General features: G+C 42.3%; 1 protein-coding gene across 1 annotated transcript in view; it reads right to left on the bottom strand.

Moving 5' to 3' along the window:
- Positions 1–474: 474 nt before the first annotated feature.
- ENTHD1 (ENTH domain containing 1) overlaps positions 475–12,980 on the bottom strand; it is an 81,501-nt gene continuing 68,995 nt past the window's right edge. The window contains exon 6 of the mRNA XM_040233366.1: positions 475–1,091. Within this exon, the coding sequence (XP_040089300.1) occupies positions 475–1,091 (617 nt within the window). The remainder of the gene's footprint in view (positions 1,092–12,980) is intronic.

The following is a 12,980-nucleotide window of genomic DNA, read 5'->3' as shown; positions in this document are numbered from 1 at the left end:
ACAAGAAGGGAAAGATTTTTGGCCCGTTTTTGCAGAACCTGAAAGGTGACATGAAAAGATGTGAAACATATACCCCAGACTCAATTCTCCTAAGACAAGGCAAAGGCTTGTTAACAATGAAGCTCCATACTGATGGAACGTGAGAGGCTTCTTACTGCCAATTTACCCAGGAACTCTGGAATAGTCATCTGCTGTTTGAAGTATTACCACAACTTTCACTACTGCTCAACGTTATTTAGAGGTCAAGTACAGAGCACGGAGGAATGGAATGCTCTTCAGTTTCAAATGAACTCATATTTATACCTGAAAATATTATCAAAGGTGATTCTTTTTCTCTTTAAAAAATAAACCACCCAGACGAATTTGTTTGACGCATACTTGTTGAATAAACCTGACAAAGAAAAAGCAAACTATCACTCTATTTTCGCACAGTAATGAGAATCTATCAAATGTTTTGCCTTCTATCAAATACAGCTACTGAGATAATTCGACGTGATCGGAGCCCGCCTCAGAACACTGGGGGAACTGCAGGCCCCTGCTGACGTGGGGACTGGACCCACTCGCACTCCCCAGACGGCTACTGATGACACTGAGTTCCCGTATCACTGTGCGCAGGTCTTCGTGCAGTGTGTCTATGGCATTTCTCACCTCCCCTAGAAGAACGTTAGTGGAATTGTCTGCTTTGGGCTCCCTAGACAGGTCTTTGGTTGCCTGAGAACTAGAACAGGACTCCGAGGTGAAATGGTCTACATTCGGAGTGGAAAACGCCACCCAGTTACTGCTAGAAATCGAACTTGTCTTCTCTTTGGAAGAACCAGAGTCGTCTGGAAGAATTTCCAGGAGGTTGAGGTGGTCATTTTCTTTCTCATCGGGGGACAATGGACTCCTAGGAGCAAAAGGATGACGGATCCTGGCTGTCTTATCTGTATTTTTAACAGAGGCAGAAGAAGACTGTTGACGGGACAGAGTCCAAAAGGAAGGTCCGGCCAGAACTGGGGGTAAGGGATGAACAGACTTCTCTGGAGAGGCTGAATCAGGGGATGACACAGATAAAGTAGAAAAGGAGAATGTTCCCTCAGAGGCAGTTGAAACTAAAATGTATAAATGAAAGACAAAGATTAGGCAACATACAAATAAGAGTAATAGTTAAATAATTTTACAATGTCAAATTCTATCTGGTCTCAGCATAAACTACTTAGAATTTTATATGTGAAAGAGTCACAATAGGCCCAAATAAAACCAAAGCAGGAAATAGAGAAAATCTAAAGATGTATGATACATCAATAACACCATAGAAAAGGAATTTAAATAGAAATATCAATATTCATCTTGACTCTCAAACTTTGCCTAATATATTTTTACACTACACTTACCAGAGAGCAGAAAAGTAGAATATTACACCCTCTTCTACTCACTGCCAGAATTTTAAGTTGACATTTAAAGCAGAAAGTCTAAGAAACCTGTAACTTAGATTCCTTCCTTTTTCTGTTGTTTTTAACAGAAAATATTATGGCAAAATGAACAACCTTACTACAAGTACCTCAGAGTTACAAAACTAATCTTTTTCTCTCAATAGTCAAATATAGTCAAGGCTGAGTCCAACCCATCCAAGATCCAGGACACTTTTAGCACTTGTATATAATTTTTTTTTCCACCAAGAAATTACAAATAAAATGGATTCTAAGTCTATTTTCCATAAAATTAAAGATTTGATAATGTTTTTAACTTCCCTTCAGGCAAAAATCATATTAAATCTCTTCTTTCACACTTTATTCTAAATCATTATTTCCCAAACCATTATGGAGAACACTGTGTCCCTTAAGATGTAAAAAGATGTTTTGTGAGAACTGGGTTTCAAAGTCAAATAAGACTGGCCAATTGCACACTGTGCCTCCCATTAGGAGATTAACAATATCCATTAGCATATTCAAGATTCTGAGAAATCGACAGTACAGTCGACCCTTGAACAACACGGGGGTTGGGGTGCTGGCCCACCCCACATTCAAAGACCCCCACATAACTTTACAGTTGGCCCACCATATCTGCAGTTCCAAATCTGCAGACTCAGTCAACCACAGATTGTATAGTACTGTCCTATGTATTTACTGGAAAAAAATCGTGTATAAGTAGACTCATGCAGTTTGAACCCATGTATTTAAGGGCCACCTGTAATTTATTCAAGTGTTTTCCAAACTTTATTGGACATAGATCATTTTCTCGTCTCCTTGGAATGTCTATTTTTATTCATTTATGCCTTAGCTGGGCTTCCCAGATGGCTCAGTGGTAATCTGCCTGCCAACGCAGGAGCCGTGGGTTCAATCCCTGGGTTGGGAAATGGGATACTCCAGTATTCTTGCCTGGAAAATTCCATGGACACAGAGTCTGGTGGCTACAGACCATGGGGTTGCAGAGTCAGACTGCTGTGACTGAGCACGCATGCCTTAAAAGGTGATACAAGTTGTCAAATTCCAGTGCCAAAGTCTTTGAAATTAACTTTGAACTTACTACTTAAAAAAAATTTTTTTTAATTGGCAATTCCCTGGCAGTCCAGTGATTAAGACTCTGTGCTTCCAGTGCAAGCGGGCACGGGTTTGACCCCTGCTCTGGGAACTAAGATCCCACATGCCATGAGGCATGGCCAAAAACTAAAAGTAAATAAAATAACAGTGAGAATAATTTGAGAATAAAATATTAAAAAAACAAAACTTATTCACTATAAGTCATAGAAGAGAGAGATTAACGCTTACCACTTAGCACACAAGACTTATCTTTCTTTCTTATTTTATTTATTTTACATATTCATGTCATTCTAAACTAAATTGGACCTCTTGTCTAAAAATGTGGCCAGGGCAGACAGCTTCTATTTTTGGCTTCAAAGCCACCTGGTGCCTAGCTCCAGTTCTCAGGAAAGAATTCCAATCACAAAACTTTAAGGGGGTGAAATGAGTATTCCCAGCTGGTGCAGCAGCAGGACGCAAAAAGGAAAGTAGGAACTTCATTAACAAACGGTCAAGACAGGACAAGCACACTCAAGAATGCAGGTCAGGCTTACCCAACACTCTATCCTTGGATTAAAAAGAGGGTATGTGGTAACCACCCTGCCAATGACGGAAGCCTCTATATATGCGTGTCCCGAGTCACTCTGCAACTCTCTGGGCTGCACTCACAGCTGTCACTGGACACGTCTCTATGCCACCCTCCTATTTTCCATCAATATATCCTGGATCCTTGTCTTTCTTGGTCTATTCTCAGGCTAGAGTAACACGTTCTCCAGTGGCTAGCATCTCACTTCAGAGACCCTCCATGTACCTTCTCCAGAAAACACATCTCTAGACTTCTGCCAGAGGTTGTGAGAGTTGGTTGAATATTCAGGGCAACTGTTCCTCTGTTTGACAAGGAGGGAAATTCTAAGGATTTAAATTGCTTTTCAAATAGGTATTTTCAAATTCTATTTAGCACCACGCTACAATAACAACCTGTGGCATAGGCTTCATAATCCCATTTAAAACATTAGGCAAAGGCATCTCAAAGAAGCAAAGAAACTTTCCCAAGATCACAAGGCTAAAAAGAGGTAGAGATGAGACTCAAATTCAAGTCTCTGATGTTAAAGCATATAATCTAATCCACTAAACTCTACATCCACACCATTCTAGTATATTATAATTATTTTTACTCTATTAGATAATTATGTTAAATTCTAGATATAAAGTTGAGAAGGAAGGCAACCAGGATGGTGAGGGATGTAGAAGGGTTGATGGGTATTCAAATCTTTACCCCAAAACAGATAGGAAGACAAAGGGTTGCTGTGGCTATATTTAGTTATTTGAAAACAGTCACAAAATCTTAGTAATATTTATCTTCCATTTCTCATAATGTGTACAAGTTGGAACTGCTGTTGGCAGGAGAAAGTAACAGGAAAAGAGATTTCAGTCCAGTTGAAAAATGAAAACGTTTAAATTGTTGTGGTTTCCCACACATGACATGCGCTGCTTTGGGAAGTGGTGAGGTTCTTAACACTTACAGAGCTCACGCACAGCCTGAGCGACCATTTGGCAGGAACATTTCAGGCAAGATCAAGGCATCAGCTGACAGAACTGTATATCCCTGGTGAGATTCTAAGATTCTAGGACCCAAACCACATATGTTAGAGTACTAAGAAACTGTTCTAGAAACAGTTCACTCTGGTCAGAAAGAATGATTTCATAAGGAAGATTTAAGAAGGCCAGGAGGAAAACAATATTTCAGTCAAATGTTAGTATAATGTTATCTTATATATTTAAAGATCTCTGGTTCCTCTGCCTGTTCTAAACCCTGCTTGTACATCTGGAAGTTCTCGATTCAGGTACTGCTGAAGCCTAGCTTGAAGGATTTTGAGCATAACCTTACTAGCATGGGAAGTGAGCACAAGAGTCTGGTAGTTTGAACATTCTTTAGCATTGCCCTTCTTTGGAATTGAGATGGTAGAGATTTTCTTTTCTTGGGCTCCAAAATCACTGTGAATGGTGACTGCAGCCATGAAATTAGAAGACACTTCCTTTTTGGAAGGAAGGCTATGACAAACCTAGACAGAGTATGAAAAAGCAGAGACATCACTTTGCCAACAAAGGTTCACATAGTCAAAGCTATGGTCTCTCCAGTAGCCACGTATGGATGTGAGAGCTAGATCATAAAGAAGGCTGAATGCTAAAGCTTTTGAATTGTGATTTGGAGAAAACTCTTGAGAGTTCCTTGGGCAGCATAGAGATCAAACCAGTCAATCCTAAGGGTAATCAACCCTGAATTGGAAGGGCTGATGCTGAAGCTCCAATATTTTGGCCACCTGATGTGAAGAGCTGACTTATCAGAAAAGACCCTGATGCTGGGAAAGATTGAGGGCAGGAGGAGAAGAGGGCAGCAGAGGATGAGATGGTTGGATGGCATCACCGACATGATGGACATGAACTTGGGTGAACTCTAGGAGACTGGTGAGGGACAGGGAGGCCTGGCGTGCTACAGTCCATGGGGTTGTAAAAAGCTGGACACGACTTAGCAACGGAACAACAACAAGTATATTTAAAGATTACACAGTTATGGTAGGCACACACATGTGACATGATGAATACCTGGCTTCAGTTTTATGCTGAAACTGCAAGTTGCTCAGTCGTGTCTTACTCTTGGGACCCCATGAACAGTATATCCCATGTATACAGTCCATGGAATTCTCCAGGCCAGAATACTGGAGTGGGTAGCCTTTCCCTTCTCCAGGGGGTCTTCCCAACCCAGGGATTGAACCTAGGTCTCCCACACTGCTGCTGCTGCTAAGTCGCTTTAGTCGTGTCCGACTCCGTGCGACCCCACAGACGGCAGCCCACCAGGCTCGCCCCTCCCTGGGATTCTCCAAGCAAGAACACTGGAGTGGGTTGCCATTTCCTTCTCCAATGCATGAAAGTGAAAAGTGAAAGTCAAGTCGCTCAGTCATGTCTGACTCTTAGCGACCCCATGGACTGCAGCCTACCAGGCTCCTCCGTCCATGGGATTTTCCAGGCAAGAGTACTGGAGTGGGGTGCCATTGCTTCCCACACTGCAGGCAGATTCTTTACCAGCTGAGCCACCAGGGAAGCCCACAGTTTAATGCCAGTGTTTCTTAAAGTGCGGTTCCTGAACCAGCAGCAGCATCACCTGGGAATTTGTTAAAATGAAGTTCTAGGGCCCCACCCCAGACCAGCTGAGTCAGACACTGGGGCTTGGGGCTCAGAAAACTGGGTCTGAACAAACCTGCAGGTGTTTCTGCTACGTGCTCTGGTCAGAGAATCACTGCTTTTTGCTGTATGCCCACCTTTCTCCTGCTGTGTAGCTACAACTGCTGAGTAAACAGCTTCTCACTGTTTATAGTTCTGCAGCTTTGATTCGTAGGCTGCTTGATGCTTTTGCTCATAAGAACCCACTTCATCTCTAATTGCTACACGCCAATTTACTTTTGTTTCCAAACACACTGCAGCTGTACCAGCCACTGCACACTGCGCCTCAGGGCGCATCTCCCTCCCCGTTTAGTGACCCTTCTTTGGCTCACTGCGGAGGTTGTTAGCAAGCATCCTCTTCATACAGTCGACCCCCCAGAGCTGAAATGCAGCAAGTATTGCAAGTCAGCTGCAGCAAATAGCTGGATTTAAAAGTCTCATTGTGTGATACAGGCATGCTAATGACTGCCAGACTCGCTTGAAGATAGCACTGACAAAATTTTTCCAAATGCTGATGTGCTATCTCTAATTTTTTATACTCACAAATAACGCTGGATCTGTTAATTAGGGTCACAAAGAGTCGGACACAATTGAAGTGACTTAGCACGCACACACTGTTAATTATTATACTACAATTTTAAACTTAAAAAGCATTTGGAAGTACTGGGTTGGAAAAAATAAGATAACAAATACACTTCTGGAAATATTTAAAGTTATCTTTAGCAGTAAATGTAAATTTTTCTGCTAGCAGCTGGTCTTCGGTAAACAGTTCACTGTACAAGAGAGGGATTTTTTTCTTTTTCTCATTCTCCAATTCATCTCTTTCAGTTTTCCTCACTAATATAGAATGGCTGTCAAGTTACCTACACACAGGAATTATACTATCCTGATTTTGTTCTATGGCTAAAAAATGAAACATATACAAAATTCTTTGTAACAGAATTATTCATAACTGCCAAAAAGTGGAAACAACCCAAACGTCCGTGAACTGATTAGGATAAAGAAAATGTGTTTATCTATACATTGGACTATTATCCAACCATAAAAGGGAATGACTTACTGATTTATGCTACATTGTGGATAAACCTTGAAAACATGATGCTCAGTGAAATATTAATCACAAAAGGCCTCATGTTGCATGACTATCACAAAAGGCCTCGTGTTGCATGACTCCATCCCATGAAATGTCCAGAAAAGGTAAATCCATAGAGACAGAAAGTAGACAGTGGCTCCCAGGGCCTGGGATAAAGGGGACAGAGAGTGACTGCTCGTGTGTACAGAACTTTTGAGGGTAATGGGAATGCTCTGGCATTAGTAGTGATGACTGTACAACTCTGAGAATACACTGAAAAACCACCACGCTGTCCGTTTTCAAAGGGTGCATTCTACGGTACAGGAATTAGATCTCAATTTTTAAAAGCTGCCATGTTTGAAAGTTTATTTTTAGTATCATTATTATCAATAAGCTACACAAAAGAACCAGATTTAGGAGTAACACGGGGCTAGAGAGAAATGCTAGTAAGTCTGCCCCTTATTATAAGTAGTTATAAATCACTTACGCTGGATTTTTATTGGGAAAATTGGATTATTGGATTAAAGATGAGTTTTCTCACTTGCTTATGAAGTATAAACGTGGTTCATTAAATTAAAAAAATCAAATCGGTGCATCTTTCTGTCTGCACAAGCGCAGGCAGGAGCTGCACAGCTGGAAGGGTTGCTGGGGCCCTGTCTAGGGGGCGGGGAGCACCCTGGCTGTGACTTCCCTGGAGGGTGATAAGCCTCCCTCTCCCATCAAGGCTCTACTCCACGTGGTGCCTGTGGACCACCCTGACCACTAGCTCACCAGAGTTAGCTGGGATGGTCTGCAGACCTGCTTTCTATCACTTCCCCCATTGGTTCAGGGACTCTGTTAATTGTTCTAACTCCAAAGGCTTTTATAGGCAAAAAAGAAAAAGGCATTGTAAATGAGTCTTTTGTGTGTGTGTCACTTTAGTTTCTTTTCCTAGCAAAGGTGAACTGAAAAACAGCTACAAAGAACAACTACTGCCGAAATCCAGAGTAAAAAAAAAAAAAAGGAACTAAATGAGACCGAAAGGAGGAAGCCAGTGAGAATGGTCACCGCTATCTCAACAAGACAAAGTACAGATAATTTTTTCCTCCCCCAAATTAGAAAGTAAAATCCAGTGCATCTAACACCCTCACCCTGACTGTGGTTTATGAGACTATAAGGAAAGCTGCCTGCCACCAAATTGGCTTCTAAGTATGTGCTAGCTCCTTCTTCCTTTTTAGCGTGTGTGATACGACCTAAAACAACAGTTTGAGCTTCAGACAAATAAGCAGAGGAGCAGAAGGAATGGGCTGTTCTCAGAACAGAGGTATTGAGCATCAAAAGGTCAAAGGAGGTTGCTGCAGCAAATTCATTCCTCTCATTCAATAAAGATATTAAAGTGTATTAGCTGGCTGCCTTAGACAGTCTCCCTGGTATTTGAGAACCGCTAAAATATGCAAGTATTTTTTAAATTTGTCCAGCTCATTATCTCCAAAGAGTTTTATGACAGTGGACCTGGACCCTTCCTATAAACAAACACTTAAATGAAAACCAGAAAAAAAGGTACTCTCTTTGTTATCCTCCACCACCCAGTATCCATGGAGACTAACATCCATTTAGTCTCATCATTTCTTGAATTCCTCAACCACAATGACCTTCAGCCATTCCTCTGAGTATTTCCTAGAATGCCATCACTCACAACTGCCCTACTTTGAAATCTTGTTTTCCAAGATTACTTTTTCTTCTCAGTTACTTCCAGCTCTATAGATTCCTTTTACATTTTTTTTAATACATCTACACTTTGGCCTCATTGATGCAATGAGACCATAGATGCAATGATCTTTTTATTTTCTCTCTTTCTATCAGTGTCCTCTTGGTTCTGGCTCCTTTCCTAAACCAGTCTAGAATCCCAGGATCCATCACTTTAGCCATTTTCTGGCTACTCTCTTGCTGAATGTCTTCTGCCTTACTTGCTACTAATTTCTTTCTTTGGCCTCACTGGGTGGCATGCAGGATCCTAGTTCCCCAACCAGGGAATCGAAACTGTGTCCCCCCGCAATGAAGTCTTAAACACTGGACCATCAGAGAAGTCTCCCCGCTACTAATTCTTAATGCAGGAGTCAGCAAAATGTTGATATAAAGGACAAGATAGGAGATCTTTTAGGATTTGTGGTTCATACAGTCTGACAGCTCTGCTGATGTGGCACAAAAGTAGCCAAAGACAATGTGCGAGCCAAGCAGTATGGTTGTTTTCCAATAAAACTTTATTTACAAAAACAGGCAGTGGGCCACATTTGGTCCAGGCTGAAAGTTGGTCAATCCCTGTCATAGGCCTATTCAATTTAAATATCTGCCTTTTTCATTTCTATCCCCGAGATGCTCAGCACAGGAAAAAAATAAAAATAAAAATAAAGCCCAGACCTGAAAAACTGGACCACTACAAATTACTGTTCCTCCATCTTCTCAGAGTCTCAGCAGCTCCTTCTTCCATTCTCAGCAGTAGCTGTTCTAAATTTTTTCCAGTTTCTTCATGGAAAAAATGAAACCACTCCAAACCCTCAGGCTTGGCAGGTGACCCCAGACAGTAAGATACGGAGGCCATGACATACGGAGTGCAGCCCATGAATGATCAGTACATTTAATTATTGAGAACAGTAAGACCCTTCCCTCATATCCAGTACACCCTTTTTCCTCCTTCCTTATGGGTTCTCAGCAGGAGGTGACTCTCTTCCTGGTCTGGATTCTAGTCTGCCTTCCCCCCCTCCATCTCAGGATCTTTCCCCCAACCTTGCTCACCAGCTCCTGTCTCTATCTCTCACCTCAAATCTTTTCCTTCAGTTGACTCACTGGAAAAGACTCTGACATTGGAAAAGGCTGAAGGCAAAAGAAAAACGGGGCAGCAGAGGATGAGATGGTGAGACAGCATCACTGACTCAATGGATGTGAATCTGAGCAAATTCCAGGAGACAGTGAAAGACAGGGAAGCCTGGCACGCTGCAGTCCATGGTGACTCATAGAGTCAGACACAACTTAGCAATTGAACAGCAACGACACCTTTAACACTAGAATTTAAAATAAAATATATGGCACTTTCTATTTACCCACGTATTTATAATTCCTAGTGCTATCTTTTTCCCCCCCACGATTCACTGGGGTCTTCCCCTAGACATATATTATGGCTTCAACCACTGTGGTGAGATCCACTGGGTCCCCATCCTGGGTGGCAAGTTCTCCGGATACCCTCAAGAGCTATGCCTACATAGAATTTGCCACCGAGAGCTTGGCCCAGGCCACCATGGAGCTGGACAAGAGCATCTTTCAAGGCTGGGTCATCAAGTGCTGCCCAAAAAGGACCAATTTACCAGGCATCGGCTCCATGGACCACGGGGGCCTTCAGGAACACCCAGGTACTGGGGGGAAGCCTTCCCGGACAACAGCCTCCAGGGCAGGGCCTGTTTCAGACCATGAGAATGGAACCAGGGGTGCAAAAGAGTCTCACCATGGTTTTTACTGTGTTGAAGCAAGGACTCGATTTTGAGAGTGGGGTTGTAGCGGGGTCAGGAGTTAACACAGCTCTACTTGGGACCATTTACTCCACGCAGAATAACTGCTCCACCCTCTTCATTCAGCAGGAGGACAGTCCAAACCCCACACCAAAGCCATCAGGCACCCAGCAGGGCACAGGGTGGGCCTGCCACGGGGGCCAGTCTTGACTGTGGAGGGCACGGGGCAAAGCTGCAGGTAGGTGAGGCCCAGGCAGCCAGAGTCGGCTCCAGTGATGCCTTTTATAAAAAAGTAGAAATGTGTGTCTTATTGGTCAAGAATTTGGGCAGAGTTTACAAATGGAATATGAGACTCCTTCTGAGTCTCCCTCCCTTTCAGGGTTTCCCTTATAACTTTTCAACTTTGTTGCCAGTACTGAGCTCTTTCTTTTGACACCTCAACCTTTATGAATGGAATAGCATCCTCAAGGTCTTAATTTCAGCTAATTATTTTTCTGCTTTGGAATTCAGGAATTCGCTGGACTCCTTTTTAGAGATAGCAGTATTCTATTCCGATGAAATTCCCCCATCTTTTCTTCTGTTTTTTTTTTTTACATATATTAATCATAATTATGTTAAAGTATGTATCTTATAACTTCAGTATCTAGATTATTTATGAGTCTGTTTCTGTTGTTTATTTTATCCTGTATTTCTGGTCATTTGTTCATTTCCTGGTATGCCTGGTAATTTTTTGGTGAATGCCAAACCTTATGCATGAAAAACTGTAGCACCACTCAAGAAAGGATTTCATTGTCTTCAGATACTTTGCTCTAGTTGAAGCTGGGTTTCAGCATTTGGGAGGGCTGTTCTATTTCCAGGCTGTCCTTGCTCCTAGAATGTACCTCTGATGCATAGGGTGTGGCCCTTTAGAGGGCCCAGCTGAAAGGACGGTGTATTTACCACAGCCCCTACAATTCCGCACATCCTAAACTCCAACCTCCATCTTCTTAGCACCACAAGACTATCAGAATCTCTGGTTAGCTTCTTGGCTTCGTTCCATTTAGTTTCTCAGCACCTTATCCAAAACCTGAGCAGTTTAGCAGCAGGCAAAAGTAACAGTAAGAAATTACACTAAGACTTGTGGACTTTTTCTCTGTGATTTCCTCCCCTCTGAAATATTGGCCCCTTAAGTCCCTGACACCTTGGAAACCCCAAACTCCAACCCTACCTCCCCAGCTCAGGGAGATAGCAGAAAGCCCAAGCCTCTCATGTTTCCTTGGCTTCTATCACCCTGTTCTGCTAACAGGCAGACAGGCAAGAGGGAGAAAACTGAGACACTACTCAGATGCCAGCTGCGAGTCCAGGCCTCCGTTTCTGATGTGCTAGCTATAAATAGAAGAATCCCACGGTCCCCTCTGTGGGTTTGATAATTTGCTAGAATGGCTCACAAAACTCAGGACCTTGCTTTGCTTACTAAGACTGGTCTATTATAAAGGAACAACCAAATGGAAGAAATGCATGGGGCAAGGTATGGGGAAGGGACACAGAGCTGCCGTGCCCTCTCTGGGTGGTCGTCCTCCCAGAACGTTCACGTGCTCACCAACCTGGAAGCCCTCTCAACCTCATGGTCTAGGGTTTTTACAGAGGTCCCATTACATAGGCATGACTGATCAAATTACTGGCCCCTGATTTGTTTTTAGACTATCCATCACTGTCACCTGCTTGCTCTCTTCTGAAAAGCATCTATTATTTGTTTTGGCTGCACTGGGTCTTCGTTGGAGCACGTGGTCTTCTCTAACTGTGGTGTAGGCTTCTAGAGCATGTGGGTTCAGTAGCTGCACATGTGGGCTTAGCTGGGATATGTGGGATCGTATTAATAGTTCCCTGAGCATGGATCTTATCCACTGGACCACCAGGGAAGTCCCCATTGGCTTTTGATTGATCAAATCATTGGCCATTCCTTCTCCTCTCCTCAGAGGTTGGGGATGGAGTTGAAACATAAACATATTCTGTTTATGATGAATAACAGAAAATGCCTCTTTCTCTCCTATCACTCAGGAAAATGACAAGAGTTTCAGAAGCTCCGTGCTAGGAACCAGGGGTGAAGACCAAATATACATTATTTATTGCATCACAGTACCACAATCCTTTCCCCTAGGAGCCATCAGGTGTTTTCTACCTTGGTTGTTTTATAATGATTTCTAACAGTTTTCCAGCTTTAACCAATATTGTTGGTAGAGGATTAGACTAATGCTATCTACTTCATTGTAAGCAGGAGGAAAAATCTTCCTTGCTAACTGGTTTTAGAGGAACTTATTGTAATTTTTCATAATTAAATATACTTGATATACAAGCTATGACCAAAAGTATTCTCAATTTTCTTTTTGTGGTATTTGTGGAAGAAATGAACCAAAGTAACAGCTTCCCAGGGGTCAGCATGCACATGAGCTAATCCTAACATGCACTGGCTATCATAGCCATTACTAACTGGTTTCTCCATCAGTAGTCTCAGCAGAAAAGTTAATTTTGTGACAAAACTAAGAATTCGTTTTATTTTTAGGTACTCAATTAAAAAAAAATTCTGGGAAGAGCAGTAAAAAGAATCTCTTACCAGTCACTGACCTGACTAGCATTAAGGTAAGTTTCTTTAACCTCAAACAATTTTGGCTTCCATTGTTTGTATTTATATTGTACTTCTGACCCGAATTTGAGGTAGTTTAAAGGATTTATATT

The sequence above is a fragment of the Oryx dammah genome, unplaced genomic scaffold (genome assembly GCF_014754425.2).
Source record: "Oryx dammah isolate SB20612 unplaced genomic scaffold, SCBI_Odam_1.1 HiC_scaffold_29, whole genome shotgun sequence".
Classification (NCBI taxonomy): domain Eukaryota; kingdom Metazoa; phylum Chordata; class Mammalia; order Artiodactyla; family Bovidae; genus Oryx; species Oryx dammah.
Note: the sequence above shows the minus strand (reverse complement) of the source record. Positions and strands in the feature narration are given on the sequence as shown.